The sequence below is a fragment of the Dendropsophus ebraccatus genome, chromosome 5, assembly GCF_027789765.1.
Source record: "Dendropsophus ebraccatus isolate aDenEbr1 chromosome 5, aDenEbr1.pat, whole genome shotgun sequence".
NCBI classification, from domain to species: Eukaryota; Metazoa; Chordata; class Amphibia; order Anura; family Hylidae; genus Dendropsophus; species Dendropsophus ebraccatus.
The window spans coordinates 103,396,167-103,421,491 of NC_091458.1; the positions used below are offsets into that span (position 1 = coordinate 103,396,167).

Sequence of the window (25,325 nt, forward strand, 5' to 3'; positions counted from 1 at the left end):
GTGAAATAACGGCCACCATTTGAATTTAAAATAATTTCCATTGAAGTCTATGGAAACAACGGATGTTGGCTCATACAATGTATAAAATAACGGCTGCTCTTCCCAGTGGCCGTCTAAATATTGTTGGTGTCATTAATTTGCAGCCATTATTGCGCTGTAAATTTGGGTTGTTCACGCGTGGTAATTTTTTTTCCATCGTCCTTTCTCTATCCTTTGTATTAAAATTAATTGACCTTTTAATAAAAGACAGTAGTTTTTCATGCAATTTCTTCAGTATTTTATATGGTGGGCCAACTTTGACTCATGGCCGTTGTTTGGTACTGACCACATTGCAGATACATGCAAGCATCAATGGATGGGCTGGTGTGTCAGAGCCAAAACCAAGACAAGGTGGCCTAGTGTACTAAGCAAATTCAGCCAATTTCACACGAGCCAATATATACTAAAGACAAGGTGGGTTCACACTAAGAAATCTGCGCTGAGAAGTTCCCACGGATTCCACTACTCGCCCTAGCCGCATCTCCGCCTGTGCCATAGACTTCATTCTATGCACAGGCAGATTTTGCCGTCTATGCACAGGCAGAATTAACGTCAATTCTTTCGGTGGATGGCAGAATTCACCCAACCATAGAATGGAGTCTATGGGACAGGTGGAAATGGGGGCAAATGACGGAATCCGCAGGAACTTCTCCACGCAGATTCCTCAGTGTGAACTCAACCTTACTCCATCCCTTGAATGCAATATTGCTGCACATGCTTCAACCCTTAAAGCAACAGCTCAACACAGTGGCCCCCCAAATGTGGTACTGCCATAAACCAAACAGTGTAAAAATAACAGCACTTTGCTCCTGAAAATTCTTTATAATACAGTGCCACCAGAAGTTATAAAATGCATTGTGCCCCTAGAATTTTTTATATTACATACTGTGGCCATATTATGACCCAGTGCACCCTAAAATTCATTATATTATACAATACCTCCTGAAATTCATTATAACACACACCATGACACCTGAAATAATATTTTAATGTACTCTGTGCTATTCATTATATTACTAATTATGCCCACTGCTATTCATTATAATACATACAATAAATCTATATATTAATAATACACACTGTTCCCCCTGAAGAAAAAATGACAGAAAAACACCAATATGCATATAAAGATGGTGTTTTATTCCACCCCATAGAGCGCATCTTGAGCACATTTGGGTTCTTCATTTGATAACCGGTGGCTGAAGGAGTTGGCCGCAGAGTGTTCGGGTTCAGAAGAAGGTTTGCTCATCTCTAGTTTTAACACATACAAACATAAACACAAGCAATGTAAATATGGATATAAGCAGGATACACAGGATTGTTATTGTGCAGTTGTTTTTTGTGTGCCTAAAAGTAAATGTACAATCTGCTTTGGGAAGGTGATCCACCCACAGCACCATCTCTATGGCAGACGGCCTCTCCACCTTTGTCATTTGTACTAATAAGGTTACTGCAGTGAAGCAGGAAGGAACTTTCATAAGGTTGTAGTCATTAGCTTACTGCTATGTAACATTGGTAAGTAAATGTCTAACACGCATAAACTTAGAATCACGTGACCTGCAATTCATAGTGAAACTGTAGATAAAAATTAATGAGGAAGTGATCAAAGGTTACTATCTCCACACACTATACACCAGCTCATTACCGAGGATCCTTTCTGGACACACAGGTCTGTATGTTCATGAAGTAGCATGGCATATATAATGCATCTGCTCTGTAAGCTCTACAGTGTTGTGCAGTTGTTTTAAGGCTGTGTTCTCTTGTTGCATGTTCTATTCTTTTTAATGCATTTGACTTGACTGTATCTGGTGCTGCATTACAAAATCATACGCATATTGTTGACTGCCCAAAATATAGACAGGTTAAAACATTGCATTATTTATAAGGATTTTCTGTGTATTTCCTGAACCAGTTGCCTACCAGGCCAGCTTAGGCCATGTTCACACACTGATTTTCCATCTATGTGTGCACTTTTTTTTCCCTTTTTACAACAATGGAACGCATTGTAATGATCTAAAATGTTGAAAATCTGCCTATTTTGAAAGCATAAAAGGCTGTTTTAGAGTTTTTTTTTTCTAGCTAGAAAAAATAAACATTTTTTTGTGTGTGAACATGACCTAAGTTTGTGTTTTCATGTTGCATTTAAATGTGTTTTTGATTCCTTTTTTTATGACTTAAAACATAAACAGACTTGTACACTGATCAATGACTAATCATTGATCAGTGTACAAGTCTGTTTATGTTTATGGCTGTGCTCCTGCATTTGCAATCACAAACACGAAACCAAGCTCCCATTTCTTCACCAATAGCCACGCAAAAATGTGAGAATGTGACTAATGGCATTATGCAACTACTACCAATTAAGTTAAAGCGACTCTGTACCCACAATCTGTACAGAGACAAAGTCTCCTGTTTACCACCAGATTCCCTGCTCCTGTACAAAACTGAGTGGTAAGTATGCGTCACCACTATAGATAAGCAACCCGGGTTCAGGTTCGAGTCTATCCGAACCCGAATGTTTGGTATTTGATTAGCGGGGGCTGCTGAACTTGGATAAAGCTCTAATGGTGCGTTTACACAGACAGATTTATCTGACAGATCTTTGAAGCCAAAGCCAGGAACAGACTATAATCCGGGATCAGGTCATATAGGAAAGACTGGGATCTATCCTCTTTTCTAATCCATTCCTGGCTTTGGTTTCCAAAATCTGTCAGATAAATCTCTCTGTGTAAACGCACCTTAAGGTTGTCTGGAAAACATTGATACAGCCAATGACTGTATCCATGTTTTCCACATAGCCTTAGGGCTTTATCCAAGTTCAGCAGCCACCGCTAATCAAATGCCGAAAGTTCAGGTTCGGATAGACTCAAGCATGCTCAAGGTTCGCTCATCTCTAGTCATCACCAACTTTATATTCTTAATGCAAAGCTCTGTGCCCCTAGGAATTTTATTTAACCCTGACCCTTCCCCCACTCTACATTACTGCTCTCATAGACTGCTGGTCTTAAAACATATGAAGGTCAGTGGCATAACTATTACAGTTGCAGCCATAGCGGCTGCTGCGGGGCATCAGGGGGCCTGGAAGGGCCACCATCAGGACAGTGAGATCACAGGGTGTCTGCAAATCCGACCTCCCTGTTTAGAGCCACTAACTATACTCTTACCTGTCATGCCGCTTACAGCCTCTATAGAGTAAGCTGGATAAACACCTAGCTTACTATATAGAGACTCTGACAGGCAGGAGAGAGGCAAGGCCCCCTTCACCTGGACCCCTCCTCATTTCCTCTCTAGGAGCTCAGGCTTCCTGCTGCTCCCCCTCTGATGTCAGAACAGTGCTGTAAAGGAGGAGAAGGTAATAATGCTTTTATTTGTATAGCACACACAGATTCCGTAGCACTTTACGTAGTTTTGCCAGCTTTTGCTCCCTGTCCCCAATAGGGCTCACAATCTAAATTCACCTATGTCATGTGTCTGTATGTGCATATCTATGTCCCAATCAAAAGTTTGCTATGGGACCCAGTCATTTCTAATTACTCCCCTGATGAAGGTGTACTGCTAGAGACTGGCAATGCCAGTGGTGTGATAAGGGGGACCTCTGAGTCCTGGTTGCAGACATGACTGCTGAAACTATAGCAACACTACTGTAGTTTATAACCAAGAGCAGGTCCAAGACCCAGAATCTATAATTTTTTTTTTTTTTTTTTTAGTCTTCATTCTAAGGTTTAGGTGAAAAAATGCCGATTCTAAAACACTTTTTTTTATGTAAGATATGTATAATGTTCTATATTATGGCTCCCACCCCTTTATTCAGTGAATAATGTGTCAGTACAGAAAACTTACCACTAGGAGGTGCTCTAGGTTCACTGATTGCAAATAGAGGTTTGCCTTGTAAACAAGGAAAACTACTTCTGGCATGCTGCTTATATTACAAGGGCGCATAAACACCAGGGGTAAGTTACTCCTGCAAATGCAAAAACCCCTCCTGTGTAGCATAGGAATTCTCAGCTTTAGTTACCAGCTGGTCAGATCTTCTATCTGAGAATACACAAGCTCATCGCACCATGTGAAAGAGATTTCATTTAGGTATAATGTGAAAGTCCTACCCAAGCAATGTCTTACAACTTGTAATACTTTTCTTCTTGTTGCAAGTTGATCTAAACACACACACTGGCTCAGCTCTGACTAATATATGTACCTGTATGTTCTCTGGTAGACAGTGATTACCAAGTTATACAACTGAGACAGGCACACTTTAAAGCCAGCCAGGCACACACCTTCAAAAAGAGAAAATCCAAAAGTCTCTTAAAGGGGTGCTTAATATTAGAAAGAAATGTTTCGAAATAATGCTTGTTATTTGCCATTAAATGGCAGCCATCTACTAAATTTCAACAGGGTTGGAACATTGCCTTTCTGTGTTATCAATCCATTCCTGGTTTGGGTTGCAAAATACCGAGTGTGTGAACATAGCCTATGGCTGTGTCCATGTTTTCCAGGTGATCTTCGGGCTGTCTCCCCCTTGTCCACTGAGCTGAAAGACATGGGGATTCAAAAGCTGAGCAAACTGCATTGTACAAATCTTAAAGGGGTTATCCAGCGCTACAAAAACATGGCCACTTTTCCCCTACTGTTGTCTCCAGTTCAGGTGCGGTTTGCAATCAAGCTCCATTTACTTCAATGGAACTGAATTTCAAAACCCCATCCAAACTGGAGACAACAGTAGGGGGAAAGTGGGCATGTTTTTGTAGCGCCGGATAACCCCTTTAAAGTGACTGTACCACCAGGCCCAGGCTGAAGCACTGGAGGCAGGCCGACCCACCCCCAGTGGGAAGAAACCCCAGCCCCTCCATGACGTGACTCCATTAGAATCAATGGAACCCTATCATAGAGGGGCTATGGTTTCTTCCCACTAAGGGTTGGTGGGCCCGCCTCCAGTGCTTCAGCCTGGGCCTGGTGGTACAGTCACTTTAAGAAAGCACACTTCATTCATCTCTAGTTACAAATTTGCCCAAAATCTCTGATAGGGGAAGAGGTTAACCCAACAGAAACCACTAGTTGTAGTAATCCTGGACATTCACTTCTAGAAGAAAGGGTGGGTTGTGTCTGGTATTGCATGTCAGCTCTATTGAAAGAAATGAGGTTAAAGGGAAATTGTCAGCAGGTTTGTGCTAATGAGCCAGCTGATATCTCCCAGCCATTTTTTTAAAAACTCTTGTAATGGTGCGTTTACACAGAGAGATTTTTCTGACAGATCTTTGAAGCCAAAGCCAGGAACAGACTATAAACAGGGAACAGGACATAAAGGAAAGCCTGGGATCTATCCTCTTTCCAAATCCATTCCTGGCTTTGGCTTAAAAAATCTGTCAGATAAATCTCTCTGCTTAAAGGCACTCTTAGAAAAGAAAATGTGTGCTTCTGTGCTCATACAGTGGGTTTTCTAGACTGGACACGTAGTAGTGGGGTCTCTGCTATATTAGCAGAAATATAGTAATTAATCATTTTTAGCCACTACATCAGTGATTTTCAACCAGTGTGCCGCGACACATGGTCGGGTGTGCCGTGGGGAAAGTTCCCCAAACTATGGTGCCCCTATGAAACAGGAGAAAACAATGGGGGAGAGAAACCTGGGGGTGGGGGAGAAGCGGGGGAGAGAAACATGGGGATGGGGGAGAGAAGCAGGGGGGAGAGAAGTTTGGTGGAGAGAAGCACAGGAGAGAAGCACAGGAGAGAAGCATGGGGGAGAGAAGCACAGGTGAGAAGTAGGGGGGAGAAGTATGGTGGAGAGAAGCACAGGTGAGAATTAGGGGGGAGAAGTATGGTGGAGAGAAGCACAGGTGAGAAGTAGGGGGGAGAGAAGCACAGGAGAGAAGCATGGGAGAGAAGAAAACAGGCCCAGGTTTCACACTGAGTGAGTATAAATACATTTAGAATCTATATTATTAACTATATGTATAAAATGTCATTTTGTGCCATTTTGGTTGGTGGTGTGCCCTGGGATTTTTTAAGTATAAAAAGTGTGCCGTGGCTCAAAAAAGGTTGAAAATCACTGCACTACATGTTTCCATACACCACCAGCATGCAGATATTACATTGCTGCACACTCTTTCATCATACTATGATTACATATTTTTCTAACCCAAGCATAGACACTCCTTTATGTACTTGTACTTTTTGTGTTAACTCTTTATAATCCCTTATTGGAAGCCTATCTATTTTCCTTACTGCTGACAATTAGAAAAGCACATGATCTGCTTACCATTGCAGCAACAATACTTAGCTAGCAGCGTTCCACCTTTGTTGACTTTGTTGCTGTAGGCACAGTAGTTTACATTGTGAGTCATCTATTATGAGAGATACTGTAATATGGAGTTGCACTGCTTTTAAGGACATCTACAATTACCTGTTATCTGATATTGTCCTTTTTACAGAAGAATGGCAAAGAAACTGCTGCTGGTAGATGTGGACTGTGGTGTGGATGATGCTCAGGCTTTGATGATGGCCCTGGCAGCACCGGAGGCTGAAGTTCTTGGAATAACTTGCTGCTTCGGGAACACAACTATTGATCATGTCTGTAGGAATGTCCTGCGAGTTCTTCAAGTGTGTAATAGAATGGAGGTAATATTACACTTGGCTGAAAGCAAATGTTAATTATTGATTAGGCTCATAGGTTAAAAGTATAAATTACAATAAGCGCCACTTATTACAGACTTCCTATGAAAATAGCTTCTTTGCCTCTGCCCCCTGACAGTAATTCACACCCCAGGGTTCTGGGTTATCATGAGGACACCAGGTCCCACAGTAATCATTCAAAATAATTCTTTAACTTTTTTTTTTTTTTTTTTATACACATGAATGCTTAGTAAATTACCCCATATGTTTGAAATGACAGATTAATGTAAAGTTGTGTTTGGAAGCTTAAAATAATATTTGATGATTTATTGATTAAATTTGATGATTTATTATCAGATCCCAGTGTTTCGTGGTGCATCTAATTCACTCTTGGGAGAGATCAATCCTAAATTTTCTCATTTTGGTGGTGATGGTTTGGGAGATGCAGAAGATGCAAAGGGCCCAGGACTAGAACACTTACAGAAGGAAGATGCTGTGCATGCACTTATAAGAATCATCAATCAGTTTGAGGGTCAAGTAAGTTAGGTTCTGTAAATGTACAGTATGTGTTATAATTACAATAGTACCCAATAGGGGTTGTCCTATCAGAACAACCTTTTTATTATTATTATTATTATTATTATTATTATTATTATTATTATTGAGATCCGCTGCAGAGAAAATTTTATATTACATTGGCACCAATTAAAATTTAATTTACAAATGTTATACAAGGTCTCACTGAGTGGGACATTCATGACTGGCTTATAGCAGGAGAACCAATCAATGACATCCATGTGCCCTAAAGGGGGCTTATGGACAGGGATAACCATGACAATGCATTTATACTGAGTCATAAGATTTTGGACTCAAGCTGTTCACCTGGCCTCTAGTGTAGTATAACTTGGGTTCCAATATTTTAGGCATCTCCTTTTTTTATTAGGGCTATGTGATTCTTAACACAATTATAATTTACGATAATTCACTATTAATCCTTACCACAGTAAAGCAATATCCATGCCCACTAAAGCCTTTACCTGGAACCTGCCTTTCACTGCCTGTTGTTAGGGAGAATCAGTCTCCGGTAACAGCTAGATTAGGACAGAATATAAGCAACATAGTAACATAGTTAACAAGGTTGAAAAAAGACAAGAGTCCATCATCCTATAGAAACCCTACTGAGCGGGGTTTAGTATGTGCTCTGTACAGGAGAGAGACAGGGAGAGAGCATGGGTTGTGGACAGGCCCGGACTGGTAATCTGGCAAGGCGGGCAAATGCCCGCTGGGCTGGCCAGATTACCAGTCCGTGGGCCGCATAATGAAAAAAATAAATAAATAAAAAAACTCACCGCTGCGGCCCGCTCCTGACGTGCTCCTCCAATCCAATCAACGTGGGGCCGCAGCGGCCCCTCGTTGATTGGCGGAGCACATCAGGAGCGGGCCAGCCGGGTCCAGATGAGAGGGCTGCGGTGGCGGGAGAGGGGTTGCGGTGGTGTGTCTTCCCCCAAGTGCCGAGAGCCGCAGACGTGCCGCGCGCAGGCACGTCTGCAGCCACCTCCACCAGGCCCCCAGCGGTGACGTCACTTCCCTGACGCGCCGCTGAGGACCTGGAGAAGAGAGAGGAGAGCCGCCGCCGCCGTGGACGGAAGATCCAGCCGAGGAAGAAGCTGCTGGGAACGAGGTGAGGTGAGAATGTTTGTTTGTTTTTTTTTGTTTTTTAACCCCTTCATATGTGGCTGGCCATGGGGGGGGCTGTTCTATATTGGAGGGGGATGCAGGGGGCTATTCTATACTGGGGGATGGACAGAGGGGGCTATTCTATATGGGAGGGGAATGCAGGGGGCTATTCTATATGGGTGATGGACGGGGGGGGCTATTCTATATGGGAGGGGGATGCAGGGGGCTATTCTATATGGGTGATGGACGGGGGGGCTATTCTATATGGGAGGGGGATGCAGGGGGGCTATTCTATATGGGGGGGGGATGCAGGGGGGGCTATTCTATATGGGAGGGGGATGCAGGGGGGCTATTCTATATGGGGGGGGATGCAGGGGGGCTATTCTATATGGGGGGGGGGATGCAGGGGGGCTATTCTATATGGGAGGGGGATGCAGGGGGGGCTATTCTATATGGGAGGGGGATGCAGGGGGGCTATTCTATATGGGGGGGGGGATGCAGGGGGGCTATTCTATATGGGAGGGGGATGGACAGGGGGGGCTATTCTATATGGGAGGGGGATGCAGGGGGGCTATTCTATATGGGAGGGGGATGCAGGGGGGGGCTATTCTATATTGGAGGGGGATGCAGGGGGGCTATTCTATATGGGAGGGGGATGCAGGGGGGCTATTCTATATGGGAGGGGGATGCAGGGGGGGCTATTCTATATTGGAGGGGGATGCAGGGGGCTATTCTATATGGGAGGGGGATGGACAGGGGGGGGCTATTCTATATTGGAGGGGGATGCAGGGGGCTATTCTATATGGGAGGAGGATGCAGGGGGGCTATTCTATATGGGGGGATGCAGGGGGCTATTCTATATGGGAGGGGGATGGACAGGGGGGGCTATTCTATATTGGAGGGGGATGCAGGGGGCTATTCTATATGGGAGGGGGATGCAGGGGGCTATTCTATATTGGAGGGGGATGCAGGGGGCTATTCTATATGGGAGGAGGATGCAGGGGGGCTATTCTATATGGGGGGATGCAGGGGGCTATTCTATATGGGAGGGGGATGGACAGGGGGGGCTATTCTATATTGGAGGGGGATGCAGGGGGCTATTCTATATTGGAGGGGGATGCAGGGGGCTATTCTATATGGGAGGGGGATGCAGGGGGCTATTCTATATGGGAGGGGGATGCAGGGGGCTATTCTATATTGGAGGGGGATGCAGGGGGGCTATTCTATATGGGGGGGATGCAGGGGGCTATTCTATATGGGAGGGGGATGGACAGGGGGGGCTATTCTATATTGGAGGGGGATGCAGGGGGCTATTCTATATGGGAGGGGGATGGACAGGGGGGGGCTATTCTATATTGGAGGGGGATGCAGGGGGCTATTCTAAATGGGGGGATGCAGGGGGCTATTCTATATGGGAGGGGGATGGACAGGGGGGGCTATTCTATATTGGAGGGGGATGCAGGGGGCTATTCTATATGGGAGGGGGATGGACAGGGGGGGGCTATTCTATATTGGAGGGGGATGGACAGGGGGGGCTATTCTATATTGGAGGGGGATGCAGGGGGCTATTCTATATGGGAGGGGGATGCAGGGGGCTATTCTATATTGGAGGGGGATGCAGGGGGGCTATTCTATATGGGGGGATGCAGGGGGCTATTCTATATGGGAGGGGGATGGACAGGGGGGGCTATTCTATATTGGAGGGGGATGCAGGGGGCTATTCTATATGGGAGGGGGATGGACAGGGGGGGCTATTCTATATTGGAGGGGGATGCAGGGGGCTATTCTATATGGGGGGATGCAGGGGGCTATTCTATATGGGAGGGGGATGGACAGGGGGGGCTATTCTATATTGGAGGGGGATGCAGGGGGCTATTCTATATGGGAGGGGGATGGACAGGGGGGGGCTATTCTATATGGGAGGGGGATGCAGGGGGCTATTCTATATGGGAGGAGGATGCAGGGGGGCTATTCTATATGGGGGGGATGCAGGGGGGGCTATTCTATATGGGGGGATGCAGGGGGGGCTATTTTATATGGGGGTAATGTACAGGAGGGGGCTATTCTATATGGGGTATGCAGGAGGGGGGCTATTCTATATGGGGGGATGCACGGGGGAGCTATTCTATATGGGGGAATGTACAGGGGGGCTATTTTATATGGGGGGGATGTACAGGAGGGGGCTATTCTATATGAGGGGATGCAGGGGGGCTATTCTATATGGGGGATGGACAGGGGGGGCTATTCTATATGGGGGGATGCAGGGGGGGCTATTCTATATGGTGGGATGCAGGGGGGGTTATTCTATATGGAGGGATGCAGGGGGCTATTCTATATGGTGGGATGCAGGGGGGGTTATTCTATATGGGGAAATGCACAGGGGGGCTATTCTATATGCGGGGATGCAGAGGGGCCTATTCTATATGGGGGGAAGTACCGTGGGGGGGGCTATTCTATATGGGGGATGTACAGCAGGGGGGCTATTCTATATTGGGGGATGCAGGGGGGGGGCTATTCTATATTGGGGGATGTATAGATGAGGATGTTGCTGGAGCAAGAAGCCTAAAATGTCTGTCTGACAGATCCCGTGGAGAGGAGTCCTGGCCAGAGAAGCCTTCATGATGGCCGGAGCCAGATGGAGAAGAAAAGGAAAAGTGGACGTCTCTTCATGCAGAGAAGACGCCTACTGTGAGTGACAGGATGTAATTGCACTATAATCACTGAGGGTCCGTTTACACAGAAAGATTATCTGACAGATTATCTGCCAAAGATTTGAAGCCAAAGCCAAGAATGGATTTAAAAAGAGGAAAAATCTCAGGCTTTCCTTTATGACCTGATGTCTGTTTATAGTCTGTTTTTGGCTTTGGCTTCAAATCTTTGGCAGATAATCTTTCTGTGTAAATGGTCCCTTATAAGGTCTTCAGAACATTTATACAGCTGGGATCTGCCTCAGTATCAGGGGTGTCACACTTCGGCCCTCCAGGTGTTGCAAAACTACAATTCTCATCATGCTTTAGCTGTCCAGCCATGATGGGATTTGTAGTTCTGTAACAGCTGGAGGGACAGAGTGTGACACCCGTGTTCTGGGAGAATATTGGTCTTTATATAGTGGCTGTTATTTGGTGCCTGTATAGTGGTATTATCCAGTCACTGTATGCTTAGGGTAGTGGGCATTGTGTGATGGTATAGTGGTATTGTCCAGTCACTGTATGGTGAGGGTAGTGGGCATGGTGTGATGGTATAGTGGTATTGTCCAGTCACTGTATGTTGAGGGTAGTGGGCATGGTGTGATGGTATAGTGGTATTGTCCAGTCACTGTATGGTGAGGGTAGTGGGCATGGTGTGATGGTATAGTGGTATTGTCCAGTCACTGTATGGTGAGGGTAGTGGGCATGGTGTGATGGTATAGTGGTATTGTCCAGTCACTGTATGGTGAGAGTAGTGGGCATGGTGTGATGGTATAGTGGTATTATCCAGTCACTGTATGGTGAGAGTAGTGGGCATGGTGTGATGGTATTACTCGTATTATTGGTAATATTAGTGTTTTATATAGTGGATTATATTCAGTCACAGTGTAGCGGTATTAGTCATTATGTGGTGGTAATGGCTCATGGTGAGGTGATATTATTTGTTACTTATATACTGGTAGTATTGGAATATTGGTGGGTTTGCTTAGTAACAGTGTGGCAGTAATGTGTACAGTATGGGGATAATATTTGCTTACTGGTGTTATTAACTATGACAGTATTATCATGCACAGGAAATTCTTACCTATGTTACCATTATATATGCTAAAATTTGTCCTGGGGCCCTACTTAGATAGATAGATAGATAGATAGATAGATAGATAGATATCCAGTAGGAAATATCTATCTAGCAGCTTATTATGTAGCTTTGATTACACATGAGATCACAACCAGCAGACACATTATGATAATTAAACCTTACTACTTATACCGCCATTATATGGAGTGCAGATTTAGTGAGGATAAAAGGGATTTAAAAAATATAGTAACTTTTGTCCAAAAACAGCACCACCCTGTCCTCAGACTGTGTATGGTTTTACAACTTGGCTCCATTCACTTCAATGGAACTGAGCTGCAATACCTCACACAAACTGAAGAAGAGTGTGGCGCTGTTTCTGGAAGAAGGTGGCCATGTTTTTCTCCTATAAAGGGAATCTGTGAGGTCTGTACCAGGTCTAGGGCTGTAGATCTCAGCAGACAGGAGTGAGGGAGATATCACTGACAGGACCTTTAGTCCAGTGTAAACTTATATAATTGTCCTTTTCATTTCCAACTAAAGTTTCACAACAGCAGCCGCAGCAGCAGCACCCTATAGGTCCATCAGTCAGAGCAGGCAGGGGCGGGGCAGAAGGTGCTGCTGTGGCTCCACCTCTCTGACACTTCAGCTGGTAATGAAAAGAATGATTATAGAGGTTTACAATGGACTAAAGATCCAGTCCCTGATCTGTACGCTGGGATCTACAGCTGTGTACCTGGTATAGACCCCACAGGTTCCCTTTAAGGGCACGTTCATACCTAATCCAATGCAGATTTGATGCTTCTGATTTAATCAGTTGAAATGAATGCATAAATATGCTGCATCAAATCCGCAGCAGATTATGTTATATCATTATTTTTAGGTGCTGATGGTGGGGTTCACATGTATAAGGGAGTAGTGGGGACATGGCTAAATAAAGCAGAATTGAAGCAGTATGTGGGCTGCTGGGGTTTGATTGCCAGGGCTGATTTTAAGTCCCAGTCCGGCCCTGGTTGTGGACCTGCAAAGTGACCCAGTCTGCCTACTAAGGAAGTTCCACATGGTTCCTGAATAAATCAAGGCTTTACTATTTGACCATTTAGAAATCTCAGGACAGCTGCCCATTGTGTAGTTAATGCTGTATGTAGCTGTGATGCTGCTGCTGTTTCTTTACTTTCTGCTTTTACAGCACCTGGCAAAGGCAGTGCATCAGTAACCTTTTTATGGAAGGGACTCGCTGCGGAATCTGTTGGCGCTATACAAATAAATATTATTATAAATATTATTATTCACCACCCTAAGGGTACGTTCACACTGCGGAATCCGCGCAGAGACCTCAAGCGGTTTCCACTGAGCAGCCTCCGCTTGAAGTCCCGCCCCTTCTATAGACTCAATGATATTTGCCGGCGGATTACACTATCCACCCAAAGAATTGATGTTGCAACATCAGGTGTCACCGTTATGAGAACAAAAGTCTTCAACCCATTGGAGTGAACATTAGATCAGTTTAGGTTCATCAGGTCAATCACAAGTATCCAGTCTTAGGCCATGTTCACACAACATAAGTTCCATACTAATCACAGCCATTGTTTCAACGGTTGTGATTGGTACAGAACCTACGTTGTGCTGCAGGCCAAGGGAATCATGGCCGGAGTGTATACACAGGGTATACACTCTGGCTGGGATCCCTAGGGGCACCGGCCGCAGAAAACCTGCGGCCTGCAGAAAACCCTGTAAGTGCACACAATAGCCGCACGCTCCATGGTGTGCAGTGGGGAGTTCTGATGCGGGCGCGCAGGGATGCACCTGCATCAGAACTCTGTGGCACTAAAGATCATCCATCTGGTACTGCAGTACTGGCTGGGATGATCTTTTCTGAGACTGGCCGTTCTGTGACCCGGTGTGTGCACATAGCCTTAGGCTGGGTTCACACACAGTATTTTTACTCAGTATTTTGGTCCTCATATTGCAACCAAAACCAGGAGTGGAGTGAAAACACAGGCTATGTTCACACACTGTTGAAATTAAGTGGATGGCCGTCATTTTATGACAAATAATGTCCGTTATTTCATAATAACAGCCGATGTTTTAAATTAACGCCAATTATTTGACATTAAATAACAGCCATCCACTAAATTTCAACATAGCATTTCTGTGTTTTCAATCCACTTCTGGTTTTAGTTGCAATATGAGGACCAAAATACTGAGCAAAAATACTGTGTGTGAACATAGCCTTAATCTACTAAATATGCATGGCTGGAGTAACATGAGCAATGCTTTGTGGTTTACAACTTCATATGGCAGAAATTTATTTTTTCCCTCTTCTAATATATTAAGATAAACCTGGTAGCGTTGGGACCCCTGACTAATCTGGCCCTGGCTGTCAAAATAGATCCAAACCTTCCAAAGAAGCTGAATAAACTGTTCATAATGGGAGGAAACACCGAAGGTAAGCAATTTCACTGACTAAGGGTCCTTTTGCACACACACCGATATCTGACAGATTTTTTTAAATCAAAGCCAGGAATCTTTCTTTATGATGTTCTCTGTTAATAGTCTATTCCTGACTTTGTCTTCAAAAATCTGTCAGATAAATTAGTCAGATATCTGTGTGTAAAAGGACCCTTAGGGTCCTTTTACACATACAGATAAGTTGCTTAAGCGCTTGTTTAAGGAACAACTTAAATTTTGCTATGAAAATTTTTTAATATGATCATAATTATGATTGTAAATATGACTGTAGTTGCATTCATGGGTATGTGTGTATATATACTGTGAACAATAAGTGTTTACACTGGAAGACTTGAGAATGATTAAAGGGGTAGTGCAGCGATAAAGAATTATTGACAGAATAACACACATTACAAAGTTATACAACTTTGTAATGTATGTTATGTCTGTAAATGGCCCCCTTCCCCGTGTCCCACCACCCCCACCCGTGTACCCGGAAGTGTGGTGCGCTATACATACCTGTCACGTGCCGACTCGTCTCCGATCTTCAGTCTGCGACTTCGTCTTCAGAAGGCCGGGCCGAATCCCTCCGAGCGTCCTGAGTGTCGTCCGCCCTCTTCAGCGTCATTGGCTGCTCAGCCGCGATTGGCTGAGCACAGTTATGCTCAGCCAATCGTGGCAGAGCAGCCGATGACGCTGAAGAGGGCGGCCGGCACTCAGGACGCTCGGAGGGATTCGGCCAGGCCGTCCGAAGACGACATCGCAGACTGAAGATCGGAGACGAGTCGGCACGTGACAGGTATGTATAGCGCACCACACTTCCGGGTACACGGGTGGGGGTGGTGGGACACGGGGAAGGGGGCCATTTACAGACATAACATACATTACAAAGTTGTATAACTTTGTAATGTGTGTTATTCTGTCAATAATTCTTTAACGCCGCACTACCCCTTTAACGCTGGGTCGCCACAACATTTTTGCAGTCCATTTAACATATACGTTTTATGGAAAAAAAACTAATAAAAAAAGGAATGCAAAAACGGATGACCTTAAAGCGACTCTGTACCCACAATCTGACCAAATGCCCCCCAAACCAGTTGTACCTTCGGATAGCTGCTTTTTTTTTCTTTTTTTAATATATAAATTTTTATTTTCCAACAAGAAAAACATACAAAACATATATAAATTTAACATGTTCACATAAATATGAAACCTTTACATTGCCACAATATTATTCCCCTCCCCCCCCAACATAAGACTTAATCTTTACACATCTTTAATATGAAAAAAAAGAACACCCTCATTACCTCCCCCCTACCCCTGCGAAGGTAAGGTAAGACGAATAAATTACTGACATCTTTCAAATTTTTCTATACAATTCTCCCAGTTTTTTTATATTAGGAGCCTCAGGTGCTAACCATTTCCTCACAATCACCAACCTTGCATAGCATAACATTCTCTGAATTATTCTCCTACTATTCCTCTTACATTGTACAGATGAAAAATCTCCTAAAATGGCCATTACTGGGCCTAATTCAAACTTTCTCGATCTTATCCATAATTTTTTTATGTATCAGTTCCCAAAATGTACTTAGAGCGCCACATGAGCACATCATATGTCCAAAGCCGCCCCGTCTTACGCCACATCTTGGGCATTTACCAGATAGCTGCTTTTAATCAAAGATCTGTCCTGGGGTCCGTTCGGCAGGTGATGCAGTTATATCTGTGCCCTAACTTTGCATCACCGTCCCTCCTCCCCACCCTCTTCATCATTAGGAATGCCACTGGAACATTTTCTCCTGTCTGAACATTGCACAGGTGCCTTAACAATCCAGCCCATGTTAAGTATTTACACAGCTCACAGGTGATGAATAGGAGACAATCTGCCTGGAGCATTCCTAATGATGAGGAGGGACAGAGAGGTTGTGCCAGCCTAATGCATACACAATCTGTCACACATTCTGCCACATTTTACAGGGCAAATAGCACTGCTACCCCCAACTCTTCAGTTTAATAAATAGCCATCACATTAAAAAAGGGTACGGTTAGCTTAGTATGAACTAACTGAAGGTGTATGCAGCTCTATATGAGCTACTGAGCTGACAGAAAAACAAGAATGTATACACATTTATAAACCAGATACTGAAATGTATTTTTTTTTTTTTTTTTTTTTTCCCAATCAAAAATTTGCATACCACATTCACACAGATATCCCCTCCTTCACAAAAAGCATAATCAGCACCCCTGACATACCACAGAGGGGGTTCTCCGCAGTGTCCGTATGGGCAGTCCATAGGGACCATAACTTTTTAGAGGGGACTTAGAGAGCACTTCCTACTCAGATAGAGCAACCTATATAAAGGTACATTTGTATTAACTAGTGGGATCCAAGCCCTTAAGGTAAGGAAGTGTTATTTTTGCAAAGGAGTATTTGTATATTAGAAATTTCAGTTTCATTTTCTGACTTTTTATTTTCTGTATTAAGAGTGGCGGATTCTGTGCGGTTTGCCTCCAGCTTTATAATAAAGGTGTTATCTTTCATTATTATCCTTCTGCTGGTGGGGATAATGAGATGGCTGCTGAGGAGTCGGTGTAATGACTGTCAGACTATATCCTCAAACCTGCACGGTATCCCCCATCTTGTATACATAGACAACCCCTTCACCTTTTTAATAGCGGCCCACTTCTGAGCTATCAAAATAGTTTTTAAAATCTCCACAACATGCCATCAGCCATCTCAAAAGAGAGGGGGTTCTGCTGTAGACAGACAACTTGCTGCTTTCTGTTGTAGACAGACATCTGTAAGCTTAGAAATAGGGTAAGATAGTAACAAGTATGGCACAAATTGTTGGTCCCTAGGAGGGTGGATAATTCAACATGTATGTTACCTTAGCAGAGTAACCCTTTAAGGATAAAACTGCGAATTGCAAGTATGTCTCTCCATTAGGATTCTTTTATACGCCTCACATCCCCCCCTGACTTTTAAACAGAGCCCATATTCTTGTATGTCTTTATTTGCTTTTTATTAATAAAATAGGCATGGCATAACTGTAGGTTTGTAAACAATTTATGGATTTAAGATTCTGACCTTGTGTGACTTGGCAATGTATTTGATCCCAGCCTTTTACTATTCCCCAAATCCTCTAGCTTATAAAACTCCTTTAACCAATATAGAGGTATGCTGCGGGCATCCTGCTATGCCCTGAAATACCCAGATCTTCCACCAAAGCTTATAAATCATTAACAGTGGGGCACTTCTCAGTACATGGCCGAGAGCTTCATGTCTCTGCAAACAATGCCTGCCCTGAAGCAGCGTCACAGCTAGCTATGTACACGAGTTTCTCAAAAATTATAGTTGGAAATTTAATACTTTAAAATACTATTTTAAGACAATTTGAAAAGTCGCTTAATCTTGCATTAAAAAGGCAAATAAACAATAAAGACAAATCAGTGTAATGGTGCCCATAGCATTTAAAGGGGTTATCCAGTGAAAACATTTTCCTTTGAAATCAGCTGGTTTCAGAAAGTTATAAAGATTTGTAGTTTACTTCCATTTAAAAATCTCGCAATTTCCCATATTTATCAGCTGCTGCATGTCCTGCAGAAAGTGTTTTCTTTTCAGGCTGACACAGTGCTCTCTGCTGACATCTCTGTCTGAGACAGGAACTGTCAAAGAGCAGAAGTTTTCTATGGGAATTTGCTGCTGCTTTGGACAGTTCCTGTCTCGGCCAGAGATGTCAGCAGAGAGCACTGTGTCAGACAGAAAAAAAACAATTTCCTGCAGGACATACAGCAGCTCATAAGTTGCTTCAGATTTTTAAATATAAGTAAATTACAAATCTGTTTAACTTTCTGAAACCAGTTGATTTTAAAGAAAAAAGATTTTGGCTGGATAACCCCTTTAAATAGAAGCTAGTATGCTGATTAAAGGGGCTGGTGTGCCAAATCTGTTTGTAGTTAAATGATATTTTATGTAAAATGCTCTTTTTATGTTTCAGGTAGAGGGAACAGAACAGTCTGTGCTGAATTTAACTTCTACATGGATCCAGAAGCTGCTTATATTGTTACAAATGAGTTCACCTGTCCTACGTTTATTGCTGCTCTGGAGTTCACCCGTGAAAACTTTCTTACCACGGTATTGATTTTGTGGCACATTGTGCTGTAATGTTAAATACCAGCTGACAAACCCTAGAATCTGGCAGCATTAACTTGCCTTACCGTAGTAGGATGAATCTGCTAAGAGTTCTCTATAAGCCATCATGAGTGCTGTACCTGAGATTAGGCAGCTTCCTTAGTGTCTGTCTTTCTCTCATATAGGTGTCACTGACAACTTTTCTCTTCAATGGTCCTGGCCATTCTCAGGGTATTGCCCAGCAGTTTTTATGCAAAAATGTGAGCTCTGGTGGTAGCTGTTGTAGGTTTGGGCTCCAACATATTTTCATGTTGTCCTTACAGGTCCTCAAATGCTTCAGGTTTTACCTTGAGATCCCCCCCCCCCTTTTAGTTTCTATACTTACATACTGTAAGGGTAATGGTGCCTTTATGACCTGGCCGGATCACAGAATGGCCGATGTTACTGAAGATCATACCGGCCGGATGATCTTCATTTCTGCTATGCGCCTGCATCTGAATTCACCGCTACACACAATGGAGCGTGCGGCTGGAGCCGCATGCTCCATTGTGTGAACTGGCAGGTTCGCTGCGGCCACTATTCAATAAACAGCAGCTGCAGAAAGTTTTTCTTGCAGCCGGATGGAATCCTGGCCGGAGCGTATTCCGTTTATTACAATAGAACGTTTTGTAAACAAAGCCTTAGGGCGTTAACTTATGCACCATAGGTCCATTTAATTCCCTGAATTCATTTAACCCTTAGAAAATGTCCATTACACACTCCACCTCCATTACTCCTTTCTAGTACATTTCTTGGACCCATACTAAATTATTCACTTGCATAACTTCTACAGTGGGGAGGGGTGAACTGTTCTCCACCTTAAAGGTACATCCAAGCTGTACTATCTTCACACATAGCAAGGGTGGAAAGTGGATTTTAAAGATTGAATTGGCAACCAGCAGTCACTTGGAACCTGATGTCCATTACACAGGACAGCCCCATTTCAAACTCCACCACCACTAGGCTTTTTCCTGCCAGGTGCTTTTAGCACCAATTCTGCTTCAACCTCAACGTGAGGCTGTTTCTAGTTTAAATCCCCTTGGTGGGAGGTCACAAGGCGACATTTATAAAAATTGACTTTCTTGACCAGGCTCCTAGTATAATCTTCTACCTGGCCTCTTAAGCCCCTATTACACAGGGCGATCAGCAGGACAAAACGTGCGCCTACCTGTCAGGTCAGCGCTCCCTGCCTGCACAATTACATGGGCTGACAGTGAGCAGGTAATGGGGAGGAAAAGGGGTGCTGGGAGCTACCCAGGCGATCATAGAAGATAGCGTGTGCATGTCGGCTGATCATTGCCTTTTATTACATACAGCAATTATTGGTCGTAATAGCCGATAATTGCTTTGTATAATAGGGCCTTTAATCTCTTCCATCAGCTTGTCTTCCAGAAGCTCGAGGTCCTCTAAATCTGATTTCTGAGACACTACTTCATCTTTTTACAACTATGATTTGATTCTTCTATTAACTCTTCTAGTAACACCATTTGGGAGTCTGTGGTATTGTCCTTTATGGGCTACTGGAACAAAATTGGTGTGTATGCTTCTGTCTAATGACAGGCACTGAATGCTGTATGTCCATGAATGTCGTTTAGGACACACCAAAACTATATATATATAATTTTAGCTCGGCCTTGCTATTCAGAGCATCAATATTCTTCCAGCCTCTTTCCACTTTTAAGTGTGCGGCCACATGACACAGTCTGGCTGCTATCTGTAGCCTCTCTTGACAGTGATCCAACAACATAGTAAATGAACTTGGATAATACAATGTCTCAATATCTTAAGCTATCAGCTGCTGTGGTACTATCATTTTTCTGGTAAATTATGTTGCTCCTCCCACTTGCCTTATTTACATCCATCATGCTGACTAGCGCTAAATTGTATTTCCCGGTTTACTAGGTCCACTTTCTTTTTAGTCTGGTTGCTGCAGACTAGTTTGGGACTCTGTCTTTGTTCTCAGTTAGTTATGCTTACTGTAATACTGTAGACTCTGCAGGGACCTCCATTATCTATCATGCAGCATCCGTTAAAGGATGCTTGCCTTCCTGCAAAGCAGCTCTGGCAGCAGTATGACGCTGAGGCTGGAATAATGGATCACATACCACACGGTTACCTCAGTAGATTACATGAATACTAAGAGACAGGCTTGGGAACTGTGGCTGACTACTAAAGCGGTGGGGTGGCTACTAGTAGGTTACATTTACATTGGTTGGTAACAATGCAGAATTACTTGTAAAACAAATTACTTGTTTTTGCTGCAGTTTTGTAAAAAAAAAAAAAGTGACTCTACTGCGCTAAAATCAAGATAGGTGGCCAGAGACTTTTATAATACCTGAAAAATCTGTTTCTTTTAGGAGTATTTCAAAGACTGGGTAAATCAGGACACAGAGAAGGCCAGATTTATGAAAAAGATCACTGCAAAGTGGCCTCAGAAACAGTATTTTGTCTCATATGACTCATACGCTATGGCTGCAGCAATTGAGGAGAATATCATCACAGAATATATGACATGCGCGGTGAGTGTGGAACTTCATGGGAGATATGCCAGAGGGATGCTGGTCCTGGACACAGAGGATAAGTGGAAAAAGGAGCATAAAGCTTTCCTAATGAAGAAATGTAATCTAGACCATTTTAAAAAAAGACTATGGAATGCTCTTCTATAGGAAGCAACACATGAGAGAAAAGTAATAAACCTTGCACCGTTCTTTTTTTCTTGTTTTTAACTCCTGCACCCTGGTGCTAAAATGTAGCTTATATATGGCATGCAATAAATGTGAATGAAAAGTTGAGTAAACTTGTAAATACATTTTATGGTAAAAGTATCTGAACAGACCTAAGTACTGCATTTCATAATAATGAAGAAAGCTCATGTACTGTATGTAACCAAATGGCAAAGTATTCGGTGCACAACTCTAAGACGTAAACCTGATAAAGTTGTAGTAATCATGTATGAAGGCTATATTGATAGCAAATTTACTTTACGTTAGTATTAGAGATGAGCGAACCGGGTTCGGGTTTGAGTCGGTCCGAACCCGAACGTTCCGCATTTGCTTAGCACTGGCTGCTGAACTTGGATAAAGCTCTAAGGTTGTCTGGAAAATGTGGATACAGCCAATGAATATATCCATGTTTTCTACATAGCCTTAGGGCTTTATCCAACTTCAGCAGCCACCACTAATCAAATGCCGTAAGACTAATCTAACCTGCTCATAGCTGCCGATTGCACAGGCAAGCAGAATATACAATCATTACAGTGCGGTGCATATTCATACAGTTCCCCCACTCCCAGCATCTTATCACAGATGCTGCCTGGGCGGGAGGGGGGGGACTTGTTACAGGCATTCCACGTCCTTGCGGAACGTGCTAATATGGCCGAGTAAGATATGTGTCTTACTTTCCTCCTCTGCGCCGTTCCAATGCAGTTAGTAGTTTGCTTCCAACGGGTGCCCCTAGACCGTAAGGCACTTTCCGCCCCCATAGCACCAATCCGACCCCAGCCAGCCACTATGGTAGTGCTCCTAACTGTCTTACCGGACCATGGAGCAAAAGACTAACTGCACCGGAATGTTACAGAGGAGGAAGTTAAGACACATACGTTGGTGTCTCCTGTGCAATAGGGACATATCAGCGGGTTAGATTCATCTAATCTGCTGACAGTTTCTCTTTAAAGTTGTCTATTTTTAAAAAAAATATATATATACTAAAATGTCTCTGCCTTCAAAAAAACAGCACTACACCTGTCTGTTATGTAGTACTGCAGCCCAGCCCGCTTTACTCCAGTGGAGTTGAGATGTAATGCCAGGCACTACCATGGATAGGTGATTTGCTGTTTTTGGAAGAAAGGCATGTTTAGCTAGTTTGATCACAGCAACCCCCACAAAATAGTGAGCTTGGGAATGTCTGACTAGGCCCAGTGTTCCAAATTACCCCACTTGCTCATAAAGGTCCTTAATAGGGCTTCTGGACAGTAGCTATCCTCACAAGGCCCTTTAACATCACATGCACCTCTTCAATTCCAGATCAGACATGACTACACATCAGAACGTGTACAACCCAAAAGCTTTTGCGTGTGCACGGCTATGCACGTTTTTAAATTGCAACAGACAAAGGATATGGATCTGAGAATCTGCATCATCCTTGTGCAGATTACACACCAGTCATTCAACAACAAGTACGCAAACTGTGATCTCACACAAGTGTATTACATGGACATTTTTGTGTCCGTGTTACAGCTACAAGTCTTGAACTGACCCTGGGTCTGATAACCTGATCTCACAGCTGTTTGGGTTAGAATTGCGTAATATTTAGCCTTCGTCTAAAATAAATTAAAAACACATACAAACTTATTGAAAAAGTGCCTTATTTATTTAAATTACAACTCAGTTGTATGAATTGCTCAACAAATCCTGTTTTGCTCACAGGATTTTACAAGGAGCATGTAAAATTAATTTTCTTTTTTTTTTTTTTTTTTTCCTTCTTCCTTTTTTAAAAATGCATGATAAAGAACTGAAAGTACAGGAAAAGCGCTGAGCAGCCCAAAGGGAGCATTCACACTGCTCTTGGCCATATTTAGCTTTTTGTTCATGAGTTTATACAAAAAAAAATTCTTAAAATTAAATGGCCATTGCATTTATAGCATGAACTGCTATATATGCATATATTTCTACCTTTAATAAGAAACATAATACTTGGGGAAAAAAATGCTCATTCTTCTTAGCCATCTCATATCAGGGCAAGGATATGTTTGAACAGCAGGCTGCTTTGTGGCACATGTGCAAAATAAATAAATGATAAAGTGGTGGCGAACTGTACCCATTCTATTCCCTTATGTAGTTTTCCTGACATTCTTTTTTTTTCCTCCAATTTTTCCATGAGAATATAATAAATGCTTCTGGGACTTAAATAAAAGCTTGAACTGGAAATTTTGGATAACATTCTAATTTATGGGTTTAAAAGAAAATAAATAAAAAGCCAAGAACAGACAATTTAGAGCAAAGGGGAGACTGTCTTCAAAAAGAATTGGCAGCTTTTGAAGCGATAACACTCCCAATAGCAGGGTTACATTTCAGGTTGGTGATTAGTTCTCAGTCGGGTAGTGGGAGTTAGACCAGGGATCTGAACTTCTTCTTCCAATTGTTGGGCTCCATATTTTCCATGGGTTGTAAGTTTGTCCAGGCAAATTTTCAGAGCTATGGGATGCAGAAGCCGATGTAGAGCTAGACGTGGGACATGTACTTTCTCCTCCGATTAAATCAATTCCGGGTAATGTGTTTGCTGGAGTGGTATAGGGAAGCGTGGTGCTCGGATTACTAGACCAAATTGAACTGCTGAATGGGATTGTAGTGGACCACAGGCTACCAGAGTTTCCTAGAATGGGCTGCAAAGAAAAAAAAAATCAATCAATAATGTATGTAATAAAAGCATTTCCTATATTGCATGTTGGACAAAGAAATACAAGTTCGGCTAGGGCACCACTAGATTTTAGTTTCCATTTAATCTATCACTTCAAAAGGGGGGGGGGGGTGGACGAATGTTAAAAATGCATGCTGTTATATGCCATCTTGCAGCATCAGTTTTCCATAGTATTACATTATATAATTACATTATAATTTTTTTTTAACGTGGTTAACAAAGTTTTTTCTGTCCATTAAAATTAAACATTTTAAATCCGATAAAGTGATACATGCAAAAATGCTAGGTGTACCTTGTTTGTTTTCATTATTTTTTTTTTTTTTTTAACTTTTAGACAAAATACAGCATTTAACCCCTTATTGAGTGCTTCCATTTAGTGGCTGTGGCATTTAAATGATGCTGGATTACTTGTCTTCCTCCAGCCGTGTGTCCAACCTCCACAATGTGTTCACAGGCTAGTCCTTTTGTAAGGTATTGGCACTAAACCCAACCAAATATTAAAGAGATTATATCTTCGGTATTGTAACTCACCCACAGGCACACTAGCCAATCAAATTCCAGACAGGACAACTATTATACTAACAGATTAATTGGCTGGTAAGTGAAACAAACAACATATCTGCTCATATAGCTACCAAAGATAAGTGATTTACTATGTGACTTGTTGCTACTTGTGTGAATATAGTATTTTTCCAACCTACACAGTATCATCAAATTGCCAACGATATCTTAGCCATATAAAAAAAAAAAAACATCAATAATGACCTTGCTTTTCCATGCCCACCAATGTATTTACCTCTGTCCATGTTAGGAATTGTCCAGAACAGTAGCCTATCCCCATAGAAAACTCCTGCTCTGGACAGTTTCTGACATGAACAGAGGTGGATGCCGAGAGTACCGTGTCAGACTGGAAAGAACACACCACTTCCTGCAAGACATACAGCAGCTGATAAGTACTGGAAATAGTTTTTAACTTACTGAAACCTGTTGATTTAAAAACTATTTTTTCTCCCACAGTACCACTTTAAAACAATGTACAAAAACTGACCTGTGGCATTAGGATACCAATCCTTTAGTGAAATATAAATATTACTACACAATATATTTTATTACAAGTGTGTGTGCCATATCGTGGCTCCAAAAAAAGATATTTAAGAGCACAGAAAAATTGCCTTCCTAATGAGGTGGATCAATAAGCCACTGG

The 25,325-nt window shown here is 42.8% G+C and overlaps 2 protein-coding genes across 4 annotated transcripts in view; one reads left to right on the forward strand and one right to left on the reverse strand.

Moving 5' to 3' along the window:
* The first annotated feature begins 1,646 nt into the window (after positions 1–1,646).
* On the forward strand, positions 1,647–24,190 carry LOC138792861 (uncharacterized). The gene is made up of 6 exons (XM_069970852.1): positions 1,647–1,708; positions 6,465–6,651; positions 7,003–7,182; positions 14,422–14,533; positions 18,534–18,670; positions 21,064–24,190. The coding sequence occupies exons 2-6, from the start codon at positions 6,469–6,471 to the stop codon at positions 21,370–21,372; spliced, it is 921 nt and encodes a 306-aa protein (XP_069826953.1). The 5' UTR covers positions 1,647–1,708; positions 6,465–6,468; the 3' UTR covers positions 21,373–24,190.
* The window catches only part of TMEM131 (transmembrane protein 131), a 134,416-nt gene continuing 132,142 nt past the window's right edge, over positions 23,052–25,325 (reverse strand). For all 3 annotated transcript variants that reach the window (XM_069970850.1, XM_069970849.1, XM_069970848.1), the window contains exon 41: positions 23,052–24,086. In XM_069970850.1, the coding sequence (XP_069826951.1) occupies positions 23,787–24,086 (300 nt within the window). In that variant the 3' untranslated portion in view covers positions 23,052–23,786. The remainder of the gene's footprint in view (positions 24,087–25,325) is intronic.